Source organism: Saimiri boliviensis, chromosome 9 (genome assembly GCF_048565385.1).
Source record: "Saimiri boliviensis isolate mSaiBol1 chromosome 9, mSaiBol1.pri, whole genome shotgun sequence".
Taxonomy (NCBI): domain Eukaryota; kingdom Metazoa; phylum Chordata; class Mammalia; order Primates; family Cebidae; genus Saimiri; species Saimiri boliviensis.
The window spans coordinates 93399898-93415821 of record NC_133457.1 but is presented as its reverse complement, the minus strand read 5'-3'; the positions used below and the strand labels follow the sequence as shown (position 1 = coordinate 93415821).

General features: G+C 50.8%; 1 protein-coding gene across 1 annotated transcript; it reads right to left on the bottom strand.

Annotated features, from left to right (window-relative positions):
* Positions 1-9050: 9050 nt before the first annotated feature.
* Positions 9051-15530, bottom strand: CPXM1 (carboxypeptidase X, M14 family member 1). The gene is made up of 14 exons (XM_003941055.3): positions 15304-15530; positions 13737-13898; positions 13440-13549; positions 13164-13303; positions 12973-13063; positions 12199-12349; positions 12013-12101; positions 11553-11676; positions 11273-11469; positions 11008-11187; positions 10625-10922; positions 10295-10434; positions 9553-9655; positions 9051-9466 (listed from the first exon to the last, which is right to left on the bottom strand). The coding sequence occupies exons 1-14, from the start codon at positions 15473-15475 to the stop codon at positions 9225-9227; spliced, it is 2199 nt and encodes a 732-aa protein (XP_003941104.3). The 5' UTR covers positions 15476-15530; the 3' UTR covers positions 9051-9224.
* Positions 15531-15924: the final 394 nt, after the last annotated feature.

Below are 15924 nucleotides of genomic sequence, written 5' to 3'. Positions count from 1 at the left end.
GCAGCCTTAACCTCCTGAGCTCAAGCAATCCCACCTCAGCCCCCTGAGTAGCTGGGACTACAGGCATGTGCCACCACACCCAGCTAATTTTTCTATTTTTTGTGGAGACAGGGTCTCACCGTGTTGCCCAGGATAGTCTAGAACTCCTGCCTTCAAACAATCCTCCTACCACCACCTCTTAAAGTGCTGAGATTACCGACGTAAGCCACCACGCCGAGCAAAATCCACAATTTGTTCAGCACATACTATCAGCCCATTATCTTTGGTGGGGTTCCCTGGATGCGAGCCTGAAGTAGGGATTTAGGTGCACATGAAACTGCTCTCTGGACAAAAAGGAGAGAGGAAAGCAGAACAGGGCAGGGGAAAGGGCTGGGCAAGAATGCAGTCTCTGCAGGAAGCTAACACAGTCCCACGCGGAGCCTAAGCACCACGTGCGCCTCAGCTGGGTATAAGGGAGATGCCGTGACAGGGAGACGCCTCTAATATCCCTGAGCCTGTCAGCCACTGGCTGCAGGCTGCCAGAGGGGAGTGGAGAGTGAAACCCCCTGGGTAAAGCACCTCCCATTTGGCCAAGGGCACTACTTGGGAGAGGGGGCAGCTGTGAGCTGTCAGCCAACACTCACCCCAGCTGGGGATGAGCACACCAGCTGCTAAGGATCTGGTGGAACTCTAAGAGCCTCCACTGTAGCCCTCTACCCAGTAAATCCAAGAACAAGAGCGACACCTGTCTTTACACTATCCCCACTTCTTGGGTGGCAAAGAGTCCTCTTCTGTTTCAAGTGGGGCTTATAGGGAATGTTCTGGGCCATTGACAAAGGGCAGGAATCCATCCAGGGAGATCAGGTGACACTCAACAGAGCTGTGAAGCAGAGGTGGACACACACAGGAAGCACACAGTTGACTCAATCATAGTCACTCCTTGGGAGGGCCATGGGTGAAGTCTACGTCGGCTCTGCTGTGTCATTGCCTTGGATGTCTCTAAAATAGGCATCCCCAAACTACGGCCCGCGGGCCACATGCGGCTCCCTGAGGCCATTTATCCGGCCCCCCACTGCACTTCAGGAAGGGGCATCTCTTTCATTGGTGGTCAGTGAGAGGAGCACAGTATGTGGCGGCCCTCCAACAGTCTGAGGGACAGTGAACTGGCCCCCTGTGTAAAAAGTTTGGGGACGCCTACTCTAAAAGATGACTCACTCTTCTGCCTATCTCCCACCTCCCCCCTACCCAGGTTAAACCCCATTTCCCTTCTCTTCTACCTCCCAGGTCAGCGACACTGAGCCAGTCCCCAAGGCAGGGCGAGGGCTGGCAGTCTTGCTGTTGCTCTCATCTCTTTCCAAGATATCACCTTAGCTTCCTCTCCTGCTTCCCTGTACCCTTCCCTTTTGATACTCAAGGGTCTGTTTCCAGGCAAGCCATGGTGGCTCACTCCTGTAATCCCAGCACTTTGGGAGGCTGAGATGGGCGGATCATTTGAGGTCAGGAGTTTGAAACCAGCCTGACCAGCATGACGAAACCCCGTCTCTACTAAAAGTACAAAACAATTAGCTGGGCATGGTGGTGCATGCCTGTAATCCTGGCTACTCGGAAGGCTGAGGCAGGAGAACTGCTTGAACCCAGGAGGTGGAGGTTGCAGTGGGTTGAGATCACACCACTGCACTCCAGCCTGAGCAACAGAGCGAGACTCCATCTCAAACAAACAAACAAACAAAAGGAGTCTTTTCCCAAAACAAAACAAAAACTCTGAGTCTGCCCTGTTCCTCCCTCTGCACTGCAGGGGCAACACGCTAATTTCCCCTTAGGCAACAGGGACACTACTGACTAACTAGGGGAAGCCCACAGAAATGAGAACAACTTAAAACTTTTCTAAAACAGGTAAAAACAATGGAAAGCTGGGACATGCCTGTGAGCACATCCAGCACAGGTATCTTGGTTGAAGTTCGAGGACGTGGCATGTACTATGTGCCGGTAAGCACAGCATGTCTAACAGCTACGTAGAATAGGTCTTAACAAAGAGTTATTAGCACGCTTATTCTTTAACAGAAAGAAAACTTTAAAAAGGAACTTTTCTACTTCCCACAAAGATGCAGCGATTAGTCTCTAACTTTGAAGGAGATATCCTGGCATACCCTTGGCCAACAGATCCCATAGAACTTGACCAAATTGACCCATTAAATCTAATGCAATTCCAATCAAACTCCTAGCAAGAATCTTTGGAGGTAGACAAGCTGAATCTAAAATGTATATGGAAAGATAAGAAGACAAAAATAGCCAAAACAAGTTTGAAAAGAAAAAGGCATAGGACTCACACTATCCATTTGTGTGTGTGTGTGTGTGTGTGTGTGTGTGTGTGTGTGTGTGTGTCCCAGGTTGTTTTTTAGTTTTTGTTTTTGTTTTTTAAGACTGAGTCTTGTTCTGTTGCCCAAGCTGGAGTGCAGTGATGCAATCTCCACTCACTGCAACCTCTGCCTGCCGGGTTCAAGCAATTCTCCTGCCTCAGCCTCCAGAGTAGCTGGGATTACAGGCACACACCACCACACCCGGCTAATTTTTGTATTTTTGGTAGAGTTAGGGTTTCACCATGTTGGCCAGGCTGGTCTCAAACTCCTGACCGCAGGTGATCCACCCGCCCAGGCCTCACAGTGTATTAGAGGCATGAGCCACCGTGCCCGGCCTCCCAGATTGTTTTATTCTGGTAAAGCATGCATAAGATAAGATTTACCATTTAACTTTTTTTTTTTTTTTAAGAGATGAAGTCTCACTATGTTGCCCAGGCTAGATTCAAACTCCTGGGCTCAAACGATCCTCCCACTTCATCCTCCTGAGTAGCCAGGAACACAGGCTTGTGCCACCACACCCATCTCTCAGCCATTTTTAAGTGTATAATTCAATTTCAGTGGCATTAAATCCATTCACAATGTTGTGTAGCCAGCATTACTATCTATTTCCAGAACTTGTTCATCATTCCAAACAGAAACTCTGTACCCACTGAACATTAACTCCTCACTCTCCCTCCCCCTAGTCCCTGGTAACTTCTATTCTACTTTCTGTGTCTATGAATTTGTCTATTCTGGGTACCTCATATAAGTGGAATCATATATTTGTCCTTTTGTATCTGGCTTATTTCACTTAGCATGATATTTGCAAAGTTCATTCTTGCTGTAGCTTGTATCAGAATTTTATTCCTTTTCATGGCTGAGTAATATTCTATTTTATGTATATACCACATTTTGTTTATTCATTCATCTACTTGAACACTTGGGTTGTTTTCACCTTTTGGATATTGAAACAATGCTGCTATGAACATTTGGAGTACGAGTATCTCTTTGAGCACTGCTTTCAATTCTTTGGAGGAATATTGAGAAGTGAAATTGCTGGGTCATATGGTAATTCTGTGCTTAATTTTTTGAGGAATTACTGAACTGTGTTTCACCACAGATGCAATGTTTTACATTCTAGCAGTGCATGTTTGATTTCTCCGCATTTCATTTCATTTTGTTTTGAGTGCAGTGGTGCCATCTCAGCTCACTGCAACCTTCATCCTGGGTTCAAGCAATTCTCATGCTTCAGCCTCCTGAGTGCTGAGACTACAGGCACATGCCACCACGCCTTGCTAATTTTTGTATTTATGGTAGAAACAGGATTTCACCATGTCAGCCAGGCTGGTCTTGAACTCCTGGCCTCAAGTGATCCACCTGGCTGGGCATCCCAAAGTGCTGAAATTACACGCATGAACCATGCCTGGTACACCAACACTTTTTATTGTTAATTTTATTGATAATAGCCATTCCAATTTAGGGTGTAAAGTGGCATCTTGTTTCGGTTTGCATTTCCTTAATGACTAATGATGCTGAGCATCTTTTCATGTGCTTACTGGCCATTCGTGTGTCTTTGAAGAAATGTTTATTAAAGTTCCTTGTCCATTTTGGAGTTAGTTTTTTTGGGGGTTTTGATGTTGAGTTATAGACGTTCTTTACATATTCTGGATATTTAAATTTCTGCAAATATTTTCTACCATCCTGTGGGTTGTCGTTTCACTCTCTTGACTGTGTTCTTTGACGCACAAACGTTTTTAACTTTGATGAAGTTCACCTTACCTATTGTTGTTGTTGTTGTTGTTGTTGTTGTTGACTGTACTTTGGTGATAGATCCAAGAAATTCAATGTCATGAAGATTTTTCCCTGTTTTCTTCTCCTAGGAATTTTATGGGTTAGCTCTTCAGGGCATAGTTTTGATCCATTTCAAGTTAATTTCTGGATATGGTGTAACAGAAGGATCCAGTTGCATTATTTTGCATATGTACACTACCCAGTTTTAAGATATACCATAAAACTACTGTAGTCAAGGCACTGTGATATTGGCAAAAGGACAAATACATGCCAATGCAACAAACTAAAAATTCTAGAAATAGACCCACATAAATATGGTCAGTTAATTTTTGATGAAGATGTAAAGACAATTCAATGAAGAAAGAACAGCCTTTTCAACAAAAGGTGCTGGAACAATTGGACTTCCATATGCAAAAAAAAAACCCTAGGCTTACATTTCATATATATGTATAAATTAACTCAAAATACATTATAAACCTAAATTAATATATAAAACTATAAAACACTTAAGACTCGGGAGAAAATATTCATGATCTTTGGTTAGTCAAAGTGCTTTCAGATAGGACACAAAAAAACCCACCTATAAGAGAAAAAAATTGATAAATTTAACTTTCTCAAAATTTAAAACTTCTGCTCTGTAAAGAACGTTATTAAGAGAATTAAAAATTCTTTCCTTTTGTCGGTGTGGTAGTAGCTGCATGTCCAAGCTTCAGAAGAGACTTGCCTCCAAGATCTTCCACTGTGGCAAAAAGGTGGTCTGGCTGCACCCTAACAAGACCGATGAACTCACCAATGCCAACACCTGCCAGCAGATTTGAAAGCTGATCAAAGATGGGCTAATAATCCCAAACCTCTGATCGTCCTTTCCTGGGCTTCAAGCTGGAAAAACACCTTCACCTGCCAGGAGGGCAGGCCTATGGGCATAAGTAAGTAAGTGAAAGGATACTGTCAATGCTTGGGTGCCAGAGAAGTTAACCTGGATGAAGAGGAAGAGAATTCTGCATCCACTGCCCAGAAGATATGGGGAATCTAAGCAGACTGGCCACCACGTGTATCATAGCATATACCTGAAGGTGAAAGAATACCTGGATTTTTTTTTTTTTTTTTTTTTTTTTTTTAGATGAAAGCTTGCTCTGTAGCCCAGACTGGAGTATGATCTCAGCTCACCACAACCTCCACCTCCCAGGTCCTGGTTCAAGCAATTCTCTTGTCTCAGCCTCCTAAGTAGCTGGGATTACAGGTATGCGCCATCATGCCCAGCTAATTTTTGTATTTTTAATAGAGATGGGGTTTCACCATGTTGGCCAGGCTGGCCTTGAACTCCTGATCTCGTAATGCGCCCACCTCAGCCACGGATTCTTATGGAACACATCCACAATTTGAGGTCTGAGACCAAGGAAGCATACAAATGTACTACCTCTAGCCCAAGAAGGATCATCAAGACGCTGTTCAAAGAGGAAGAAATAGAGAAAAAAAGCGCTCCCACCTTCCTCGTCTGTACTCAGTGGCCTTAGCAATTACATAGACTAACCACTCAAAAAAAACAAGACTCTTTTTTGCTTTGAGAGAGAGAGAGAGAGAATGAAAAGACAAGCCACAGATTGGGAGAAAATACTTACAAATCATGTATCAGACAAAAGACTTGTATCTAACCCTCAAAACTTAAAAATAAGAAAAGAAACAATGCAATTTTTTAATGGGCAGTTTAAAAAACTCTGCAGTTTAAAAAAAATAAAAACAATTCAGTTATAAAATGGGCAAATATATGAGCAGATATTTCACCAAAGAGGGGATTTAGGTGACAAATATGTACCTGAAAAGGTGTTCAACATCCTTACCCCTGGGGAAATGCAAATTAAAGCCACGCTATTTCACTACACACCAATTAGGACAGCTAAAATAGGTGCATAATGAACAGCTAAAATAACAAGTCATGGTAACACCAAGGGGTGACAAGTATGCAGAGAAACTGGCTCTCTCGTACACTGCTGATGGGAAGGTAAATGGCACAGACACTCACACACACTTACTATTCGATCCGGCAATCATATCCTTGGGCATTTACCCCAGAAGAATGAAAACTTAGGTTCACACAAAAATCTGTTCATGAATGCTCCTATTGGCTGTATCCTAATAGCGAAATACTGGAAACAACTCAAATGTCCTTTAATGAGTGAATGGTTGAACAAACTCTGGAACATCCATATAAAGCAATATCACTCTGCAATAAAAAGATATGAACTATTGAGGCATGCAACAACCTTGATGAATGTCAAGGGCATTATGCTTAGTAAAAAAAAAAAGTCAATCTCAAAAAGTTACATGCTCTATTATTCCATTCCTATAGCATTTTCTAAATGACAAAACTATAGAAATGAGAGAACAAATTAGTAGTAACCAAGAGAAAGCAATGGAGATGGAGAAGAAAAGGGGCGCAAATACCAAAAAGTTACATAAGGGAGTTCTTTGGTGGCGAGGGAGCAGTTCTATATCTTGATCGTGGTGGTGGTTACACAAATCTATACATAGGATAAAATTGCACAAAACTAAACACAAATGAATACAGAGAGAGAGAGAGAGAGAGAGAGAGAGAGAGTGTGTGTGTGTGTGTGTGTGTGTGTGTGTGTGTGTGTGTGTGTGTTTTAATGCCAAAAACAGAACGAGGTCCGTAATTGAGTTGACTGTAATGTACCAACGTCAGTTTTCGCATTTGGATGTATGTATTAGTTTGCTAGGGCTGCCACAGCAAGTACCACAGGCTAGGTAGCTTCAACCAAAAAAATTATTTTCTCTGCCAGGTGCAATGGCCCATACCTGTAATCCCAGCACTTTGAGAAGCTGAGGTGAGCGGATCATGAGGTCAGGAGTTGGAGACCAGCCTGGCCAATATGATGAAACCCCATCTCTACTAAAATTACAAAAATTAGCCAGGTGTAGTGGCTGGTGCCTGTAATTCCAGCTACTTGGGAGGCTTTGGCAGGAGAATCACTTGAACCTGGAAGGCAGAAGTTGCAGCGAACCGAGATTTCGACACTGCACTCCAGCCTGGGCAACAGAACGAGACTCTGTCTGGGGGAGGGGGGTGGAAATTACTTCCTCAGAGTATTGGAGTCTGGAAGTCCAAGGTCAAATGTCAGCAGATTTTATTCCTCCTGAAACCTCTCTCCTTGGCCTGTAGATGGATGCCTTCTCTCTATGTCCTCACTTGGTCTTCCCTCTGTGTGTAACTGTGTCCTGATTTCTCTTTTTTTTTTTTTGAAACAGGGTCTCACTTTGTCACCCAGGCTAGCGTGCAGTGGCTCAAGAAATTCTCTGGATTCAGCCTCCCAAAGTGATGAGATTACAGGCATAAGCTAATGAACCCGACCTCAGTCATATTGGAGAGACCATCCATTTGATCCCATTTGGCCTTAATTACATCTTGAAAGACACTATCACCACATACATTCTGAGGAAATTGGGGTTAGGGCTACAACTTATGAATTTGGGAGGAAGACAATTAGGGCCATACGATATTATACTACAGCTATATGTCACCACTGGGAGAATAGTCAAACACATATGTATCTCTTCATACTACGTGAACAACTTCCTGTTAGCCTATAATTATTTCAAAATAAAAAGTCAGCCAGGCATGGTGGCCCACCTGTGTAATCCTAGCACTTTGGTAGGCTGAGGCAGGCCAACCACTTGAAGTTGGTCAGGAGTTCAAGACCAGCCTGGCTAACATGGGGAAACTCCGTCTCTACCAAAAATTACAAAAATTAGCCTGACTTCATAGGTCAGGGACTAGAAAGTGGGAGGAGATGAGAAACGATCCTGTTTCTGGTTCTAGCCATGGCAGGTGATGGCTTATGGCTGCAGGTGGTCACAAGTGATCACAAGCTCCAGCACCATCAGCAAATGCAGGTTATCAACACCAGACTAAGGGTGCTATCCTGATTCCTGAGTAAAATTCCCTTCCTTTTTTTCAGTCCAGCTCTTGTTTATTTTGTTATTACCACGCAGGTTGGAGTACAGTGGCACCATCATGGCTCACTGCTGCCTCTGCAGCCTCCACCTCCCGGGCTCCAGTGATCCTCCTATCTCAGCCTCCCTCAGACATGTGCCACCACACCTGGCTAAGTTTCTTATTTTTTATTCTTGTAGAGGCGGCATCTGGCTATGTTATCCAGGCTGGTCTCAAACTCCTGGGCTCAAGCAATCCTCCCACCTCAGCGTCCCAAAGTGCTGGGATTATAGGTGTGAGCCACCACTCCCGGCCTCATCCAGTTCTTCCAATACCTTCCTATCCCATTTCCAGCATTAAATTTCCCTCCACTTTAAATGCCTAGAATGGTTTTTTACCTGGCAAGACACAGACTGACACACAACTTCCCCTTCTGTCTGATAGAAATTCATCAAAGCCTATCAGTTATCAATACTCTGAGAATGGCTGAAGCAAATTCAAATATTCGCAGCTGACCCACTTTTGGCTGACCCTCTTCCTGGAAGCCATCCCTGTCCATGCTCCACACCCTGCCCACCTCCCACCTGAACTTACAGAGTCACTAACTCTGTGGCATCCTTGACTGCCCAAGCCCTGTTGATCTGCAGTGCTGTATTTCACGTGTGCAGCCCCCTGCACTCCCATAGCACCTGGCCTCCACGCTGGCATGCCTCACAATGTGCTGAACTGTCCTTTCCCTTGACTGGGAACCCCAGAAGTTTGAGCGCAGGCACTGCTGATCCCAATTCCTTGCATGCCTGGCAATGAGCAGGAGCTTACTGAATGCCTGGCAGCCCAGTAATGGTACCTGTAGCAGAAGCTCATCCACAGAAATGAGTTTCTCTGCCAGGCCCTTGGTTCAAGAGCCCAGGTGGGATCCTCTTTTCATACAATGTGTCCAGAAGCCAAGTGATGAGAGAGTGCAAATGTGCAGAATAAGAACTGAGGGGTGGGCTGAGGCCCGCCCCGGGAGGAGGACCCGGGGCACAGAGACAACAGGAAGACGAGCTAAGGTGCTGGTAGCTTTAATGGGCCTGGGCACCTCTTCTTCACTTTGCCCCTCCCTGCCCACTCTTCCCCTTCCGTTCCTGACAGGTCCAGCCTGCCCTACGGCTCTTAAACCACAGCTATCAATCCTTCTGTCCCCTCAGCCGCTCCAGGCGCCTGCGAAGATCCGGGGGCACCTTGGCCCCAGCTGCCAGCAGCTCGCGCAGTCTCTGTTTGGGAGTCTTGGTGAGCACAAAATTGCAGGGGAATGGGCCCTCTTCAAAGGTGACCCGGCAGCTCCGTGTCACTGAATGGTAGCCCTCGGCACTGGCAGTCACCATGTAGTCCCCTGGGGTCAGCAGACGCCAGTAATCCCCGCCCCATGCTGAGGAGAGTGAAGGACAGGATCAGGAGCCGATCAATGATCCTCAGCTTCTTCCCAAGCACCCTAGCCCTCCTGGTCACACACACCCGTTGTCACATCATGGTTAATCCCATCCACAGCAATGACAGCATCAGCAATCCCAAGCTCCGTGTCCTTGTCCCGCACCACTCCCGCAATGCCCATTCGCACCTGTGTGGGAAAAGTTTATCAGAACCCTTCCCTTTCTGCAGGAGAACGTGATTTTTAGTTAACTTGCTGGCTCTGTTCCCCTGCAAACCTGATCAAATCAAAGTGGTAGGTCTACCATGTTCCTAGGTAACAATACTTCTGGTAAATAATAATTTTATATGTACATATATATCTCACATCTGGACTAAGAAAACTAGAAATACCTGGTAGGAAGGCTTATGTTTGGGCTTTCCAAGGTTATTGGGCTTATCTTTGGTAGAACCTTTGGAAGCTCTGCTTATGGAGCCATTACAAGGGATATGAGATCCATGGAACATGCAGCTTCTACGCCAGGATGGTCCTGCACCTGCCTCACGTGTGTCTCCCCTGAGGATAGCTCTGGGACAGCGCCATGGACCACCACCTAGACTGCAGTGAAGGCTCCTCCCGGCGGCTCTAACACGGATGCCACACTGCTGGCAAACTGTGCTTCCTGCCCTGTGTGCTTCCAAGACAATCTGATGCCAAGCATGGCCCATGGCATCTTGTGAGTCCGAATGCTCAGCTAGACCTTAGAAGAACCCCTGGTAGGAGCTGTAGCCTAAATGGAGAGCAGGAGGGACTGAGGCAGGCGGGGGGGCCAGGGGACTTAGATCCAACCTGCTCCAGGTAAGTGAGGAGGGCATCTTTGTTGTTCTCCCACTCCTGGGGCAATTCACTCTCATGAGGGAACTTGTCACAGGACAGCTCCACAGTGATCTCAAAGCAGTTGGTGTGTAGGTAGCTGAAGTCATTCATGCCTAAGGGTACCACAGACACTGGTGCCTAAGCAGGCAGGATGGAGTCCCATCCTCCCACTCCCCTCACTTCTCTGAGAGACACTTCAGGGTGGGAACTGACACCAAGCTGTCTTATTAGGGCAGGAGTGGGGAGGGGGGAGCGGGGTGGGAGGGTGGGGGGATAGGGCTAACTCCACCCTCAGGCACATACTCCCAGGGACTGTGTGCCAGTCAGCCCCATTGATGATGTTGCCGTGCATGGAGAAGTCCTGGCTATGGCAGGGTCGGCGGCTGGTGTCCTGCATGGCCAGATTACTGCCAGCATAGACGGTGCTGAGCCAGCGAAACACAGCATCATCTGGTGTGGGCGTGAGCTCGCGGGCAGCCCAGGGGCTTCGAGTCATGTCGAATGGATAGGACACCACGAGCTCACCCCCGTGGAGGTTGGCACTTAGCACAAAGGGGATCCGCTTCATCCACTCGATTACTGCCCGAGTTTCAGGAGCCACCTGGATGGAGTAGGTCAGGAGGGGCAGGAGACAGAGACAAGGTCCGACCCCCACAGCCCTCCACTGCCGCCTTCAGAATACTCACAGTGGCATTGGGCAGGGTATAGTAAGTGGGCAATGGCACATGATGGTTGGGGACGATGTGGGGCACCTGCCCCTCGTCCTGTGCTTCCCACAGTGGTGTGTTGAGGTCAGCAAAATTGTGGTTAAGGTCGATGCTCTGGATGTTCCATCGGCCCTCTGCCCAGCCCACCAGCTCTGAGCCCTGCTAGGGAAGGGGCTTGTTCAAGCTGAGCAGGTCCAGGCACCAGGGCAGAAGGACAGAGTGGCCCTCGTGCCAGGTGGCCTACCCGGCGGTAGGCGATCTCATAGCCATCAGGGTTCATGGAGGGCAGCAGGTGAATGCGCATCTCAGTGAGCAGCCGGGTCACCCGTGGGTTCCCTTGCAGAAACTCATGGCACAGGAACTGCATCAGGAGCAGAAGCAACTCCCGCCCCAGGGCCTCGTTCCCATGCATGCCGGCCACATAGCGCACTTCAGGCTCCCCTGGGGACACATGGGGACTTGCAGCTGGCTCATGCCCAGGGCCCTGCCCTGTGCCTACCTCTCCCCACTCCCCCTGCCAGTACCCAGCTCATGCTCCCCAGGCCGGTCCGACATTTCCATCACATACAGCTTCAGGCCCTGGTAGCTCTTCCCGATGCTGTAGATGCGGGTGATGTTGGGGCACTGCTCATTCACCTGCTTCATCAGCTGGTGGGCGGAGTGTAGCATGGCATGAGGCATGGGAGGGGTATGCCCAGGGGCACATCACATGTGCCATGGAAAGACTTAAAAGTCAGCAGTGGCCCACACAGAGGGGGCATCCCAGCATGGTACAGGAGGGGAGCAGCAGCAGAGCCGGGAGGAAGGGGCAGGACAGGCAAGGTGCCATAGTAAGGGAAAGTGGGACGGCGTTCAGGAGAGAAGGCTGAGACATCAGGAGGCGGTGGGGACACACAAGCGCAGTCACAGCAGGTTGTGCCCCGGTGGGAGGGGGACCTGAGATGGGTGGGCCCTCCTTCCCAGGTCATAGGAGTTATATCTGACCTTCCTCATGGCCTTGTAATTGTGATGCCGAAAGTCCAGAGGATCAGAGGATCCCCACACAGGGGCCTCAAGGAATAGGTCATTGGGATCTGGTGGAGGTTGAGTTTATGGTAAAGAGCGTGTCCACAGTGGAAGATGCACCCTGCATTCGGGCCCTGCCCAACCAGCCCTGGCCTGACTGCCCACCTGAGACTGGACAGGCCAGGATCTCTGCCCGGAGGCAAGATGCGCCTCCCTGGAGCCAGGTCTGGGGCAGCAGGCGAATGAAGCGGGCTACCTGGGGCTCAGGCAGGAGGTTCAGCACTGGAGTTTCTGGATCTGAATTGGCAGGAAATACCTGGGGGCAGCAAGTTATCTGTTGTGGCTGCTCAAACCCCAGAAGCCTGGCCCAGGACCCAGGGAAGGAGCTCAGGCCTCCAAGCTCACTGTCTCCCTACCTCTACTGGGCTCAGCTAGAGACTTGTACTCTGAGTCAAACACAGAGCCCGGCCCACAGCCCCTGCCAATGGGCAACCCTAGGAGCCCTGCTCTCTGGGTTGGACACAGTTCATTAGACCAGTTTGGCCACATGACTCAGGGGAAGCCAATCCTAGAGCTGGCCAGGACTCCACCCTGTAGCCTGATATAAAAAGAGGTCCATGAGACGCGGAAGTCAGAGCCACGAGGAGGCACGAAGTGATGTGGACCAGAGACCCCAGGCCAGAAGGGGTTTGCCAGGATCCAGCTGTACCGTGAAGCAGCACCCATCCTGTGGTGGGGTTATCTGGGGAGGATGTGGGCATGTCCCAAAGCAGCTGGCTCCCAAGGGTGCCTGCTGTGTGCCACCCTCCTGACAACTCCCTCCTCCTGGGAAGCCTAAGCAGGCATCTCTTCTTTGTCCTCAGAGAAGCCTCAGCCTAGCCCAGGCTAGGCACCCAACTCCCAGCATGGAGGGCCCCCACCCACAGTGGGACCACTCACCGAGTCCATCCCACTGCTGTGGTTCCTACTGCCCCACCAGGTCCGACTGTCATTGCTGAACTGGACCTTGTATGACGTGACCCAGTCGTACCTGGCAGGAGAGGTGGAGAGAGATCGTCAGTGCCCCGAGGACTCCCACCTGTCCTTTGTGTCTGCCCATGACTTCCTGATGTAGGGTTGGCCTGCCTCACCTCCAGACAGAGTTCCTGCCCTGTGTGATAACACCCGAGAAGCGGGTGGGATGCCCAGCATCCACCTGAAACCATGGATTGGCATCCTGCTCCTCAGCACACCAGGCTCCGTCATATAGATCACCATCCTCCAGGCCTGACTGCAGACACAGGACATGGTGCTCAGGCCCAGGTGGACAGAGTGGGGTGGGCCAGGACAGAGAGGGAGTAGGAAAGAAGCTCCCAGGGGCTGCCTTCCCTACCCTGAGACCAGGGCTCTGAGCCAGGATTACTGACCTGGATGTTGAGCCGTCCTCGGTGTGGTCCAAGACCAAAGGACTGGCTGCTGGATGCCTCAAGCCGACTATCTGAAACTCGAAGGGACTCCAGACCCAAAGGAGGACAGCCTGGGCCGGGGATGGAGCAGTGAGACAGGACCAGAGGGAGGGTAGCCAGGGCAGGTGGGAAGCTGAGCCTAAGCTTGCTCTTGTGCTAGGCAAGCAGGGGGCATGCCCATGCCCATGAGGCCAAGAGCTGTACTGGTAAAGTGCCCCAGGGGCTGCACGTCTGGGCAGGGCCCTTGAGAGGCAGTACCTGGTTCTTGTTTCTCATGGGAGTTGAGGGTCCCTGCTGGACTGGAGGTCACAAGGGGCTTGGCAGTCACCAGGGGGGTGGGGTGAGTTAGCTTCCTCCGCTTTTTCATAATGACCTTTTTCTTCTTGATAACTCGAATCCGGACATGCTGTTCTGAGGTCCCTTGAGGTCCAAGAGGCACAGCATGGGGGAAAGGAAGAATGGTGAAACCCTGGATGGAAAGATCTGCCTGCTCAAGAAGACAGGCGAGCCCACAGCAGGCTCTAACAGCCTGGGCTGACATCAAAGGTCTGCAATCTGACCCCAATCTGCCCCTCCAGCCACTTCCTTAGCTCCTCCTTCTCCTCTGAGGTGACTACATACTTGGCTAGCCTCTAGCCTGACCCTCTAACCCAATGGAGAGCTGCACCGGCCTATAGAAACTGTTTGGTTGCTTCAAAGAGCTGAGTCTAGTACTTTACCTCCAGGCCTTTGCACTAGCTACCCTCTCCCCTGTAACACTACCCCTTGCCTCTGACTTTTTTCACCTAATTCCCATTCTTCCTTTGCGTCTCAGCCCAGATGCCTTCCCAAGGAGGCTTTCTTAGCTCCAGACTAGGCATGATGCCCCAAAGCCCCGTGCTGCTTCCATTGTTGCATCTGCTCTCTGGGTTCAGATGGCCTGTCCTGGAATCCACCTCTGCCTGGGTGCGGAGGCATTCGGGGCTGGGCTTGTCCTGCCCGCCCGCACACCCTTCGACACAAGGCTCTGTACTGGGCAGGTGTGGGGGGTACCCATCCAAGCTCCACAGCTGCCTCCAGAACAGGCTGCCCATTTCCACATCTGGTACCCTGTGCTTTTGCCCTCCGCTTCTTTCTTGGCAGTTCCTCCCCCCCCTCAACTTTCCAGACTCTCCTGACTCGGGGACATCACCCTTCAGGACCCACCTCCACTTGCCTCCTCTAGAAGCCCCTGAGTGCCATCCGCTTGCGCTCCTGCTCCTCCTCTCCCATGCCACATCTGGGAAGCTGGGAGGTCAGGCTGCCTTCCTCTCCCGCTCTGCCCCATCCTCCCAGCAGCCTCAGCGAGGGGCTCGCCCTCCTTTCCTTTGTTCCTTCTCTCCAGCCCTGGCCTTCAAACTCTCCTACACAGTCTTGCTCTGCACCTGGCGAGCTTTTGCCCCTCTGTCTCCCCTCCTGCCGACTCTGGCCTGTTTCCTCCTTGGTGAAAAGGGAAGGTTTGGGGCTTGGAAGAGGCAGCATCCCACTGGCGCCTGTCCTGGGACTGCTGACTAGGTCTGGCCGGGAAGCGGGGCTGCCGAGTCAGCAGCCATTGCTCACAGCAGGGAGTGAGGGAGTGAGTGTGAGTGTGTGTATGTGTGCGAGTGTGAGTGCGCGCGCGCGCGCGTCTGTGAAAGACAGCGCGTGTGGGTGCGAGTGTGCGTGTAGGGGGTGTGAGATGCGTGCGTGTGTGTGGGTGGGTGTGTGGGTGTGCGTGTGCGCGCATGTGTTGGGAAGGGTCGCCCCACGGGGCAGGGGATGGGGCAGCCGGCTTGCGGGGGAGCGGGCTGGCGTTATGGGAACTCACCGTTAGCCGTCCCCGCGGGCGGCTGTGCGGGTCTGCTAGGCGGGGTCGGAATCGAGCCCAGGACCTCGGTGGTCGCGGGCGGCGCGAGGCCCAGCACCGAATTCCCCGGCGCCCCCAGAGCCGGGCCGACGGCCGGCGCGAAGGCGAACAGGGCGAGCAGGAGCGCCCACATGGCGGGGAGAGAGTGGCAGTGGCGCGCGGACAGCGGCGGGCGGTGGGTCGGTCTCTTCCTGCCGAGTGCGCCGAGCCCCCCGCCCCTTCCTGCCCCCCGCCCCTCGCAGCCTCCTGCCCGCCCACAGCCCGCGGTCAGCCTCGGTTCTTGGAGAGGAGGAGAGGGCCGGGAGGCACAAGCGGGGCTGACCTCCGAAGGGGCCGCCCGGGGTCTCGGGACCGCCGACCCTGCCCTTCCTCTCCGCGGTCTGGGGCTAACCCGCCTCACTGGCGCGCTGCGCCTTTGTAGTCTGCAAAGCCACACTGAGGAGAGCAAAGATCACATGGTGGCCATCTAGCCGACCGTCGGGAGGCAAAGACCCTTATCTGAGGAATTCAGAATGGCACTTCCCTATGATCTAAAGCCACATCTGCTACCAGGCTTCCTTCCCAAGAATTTATAAGTAACTA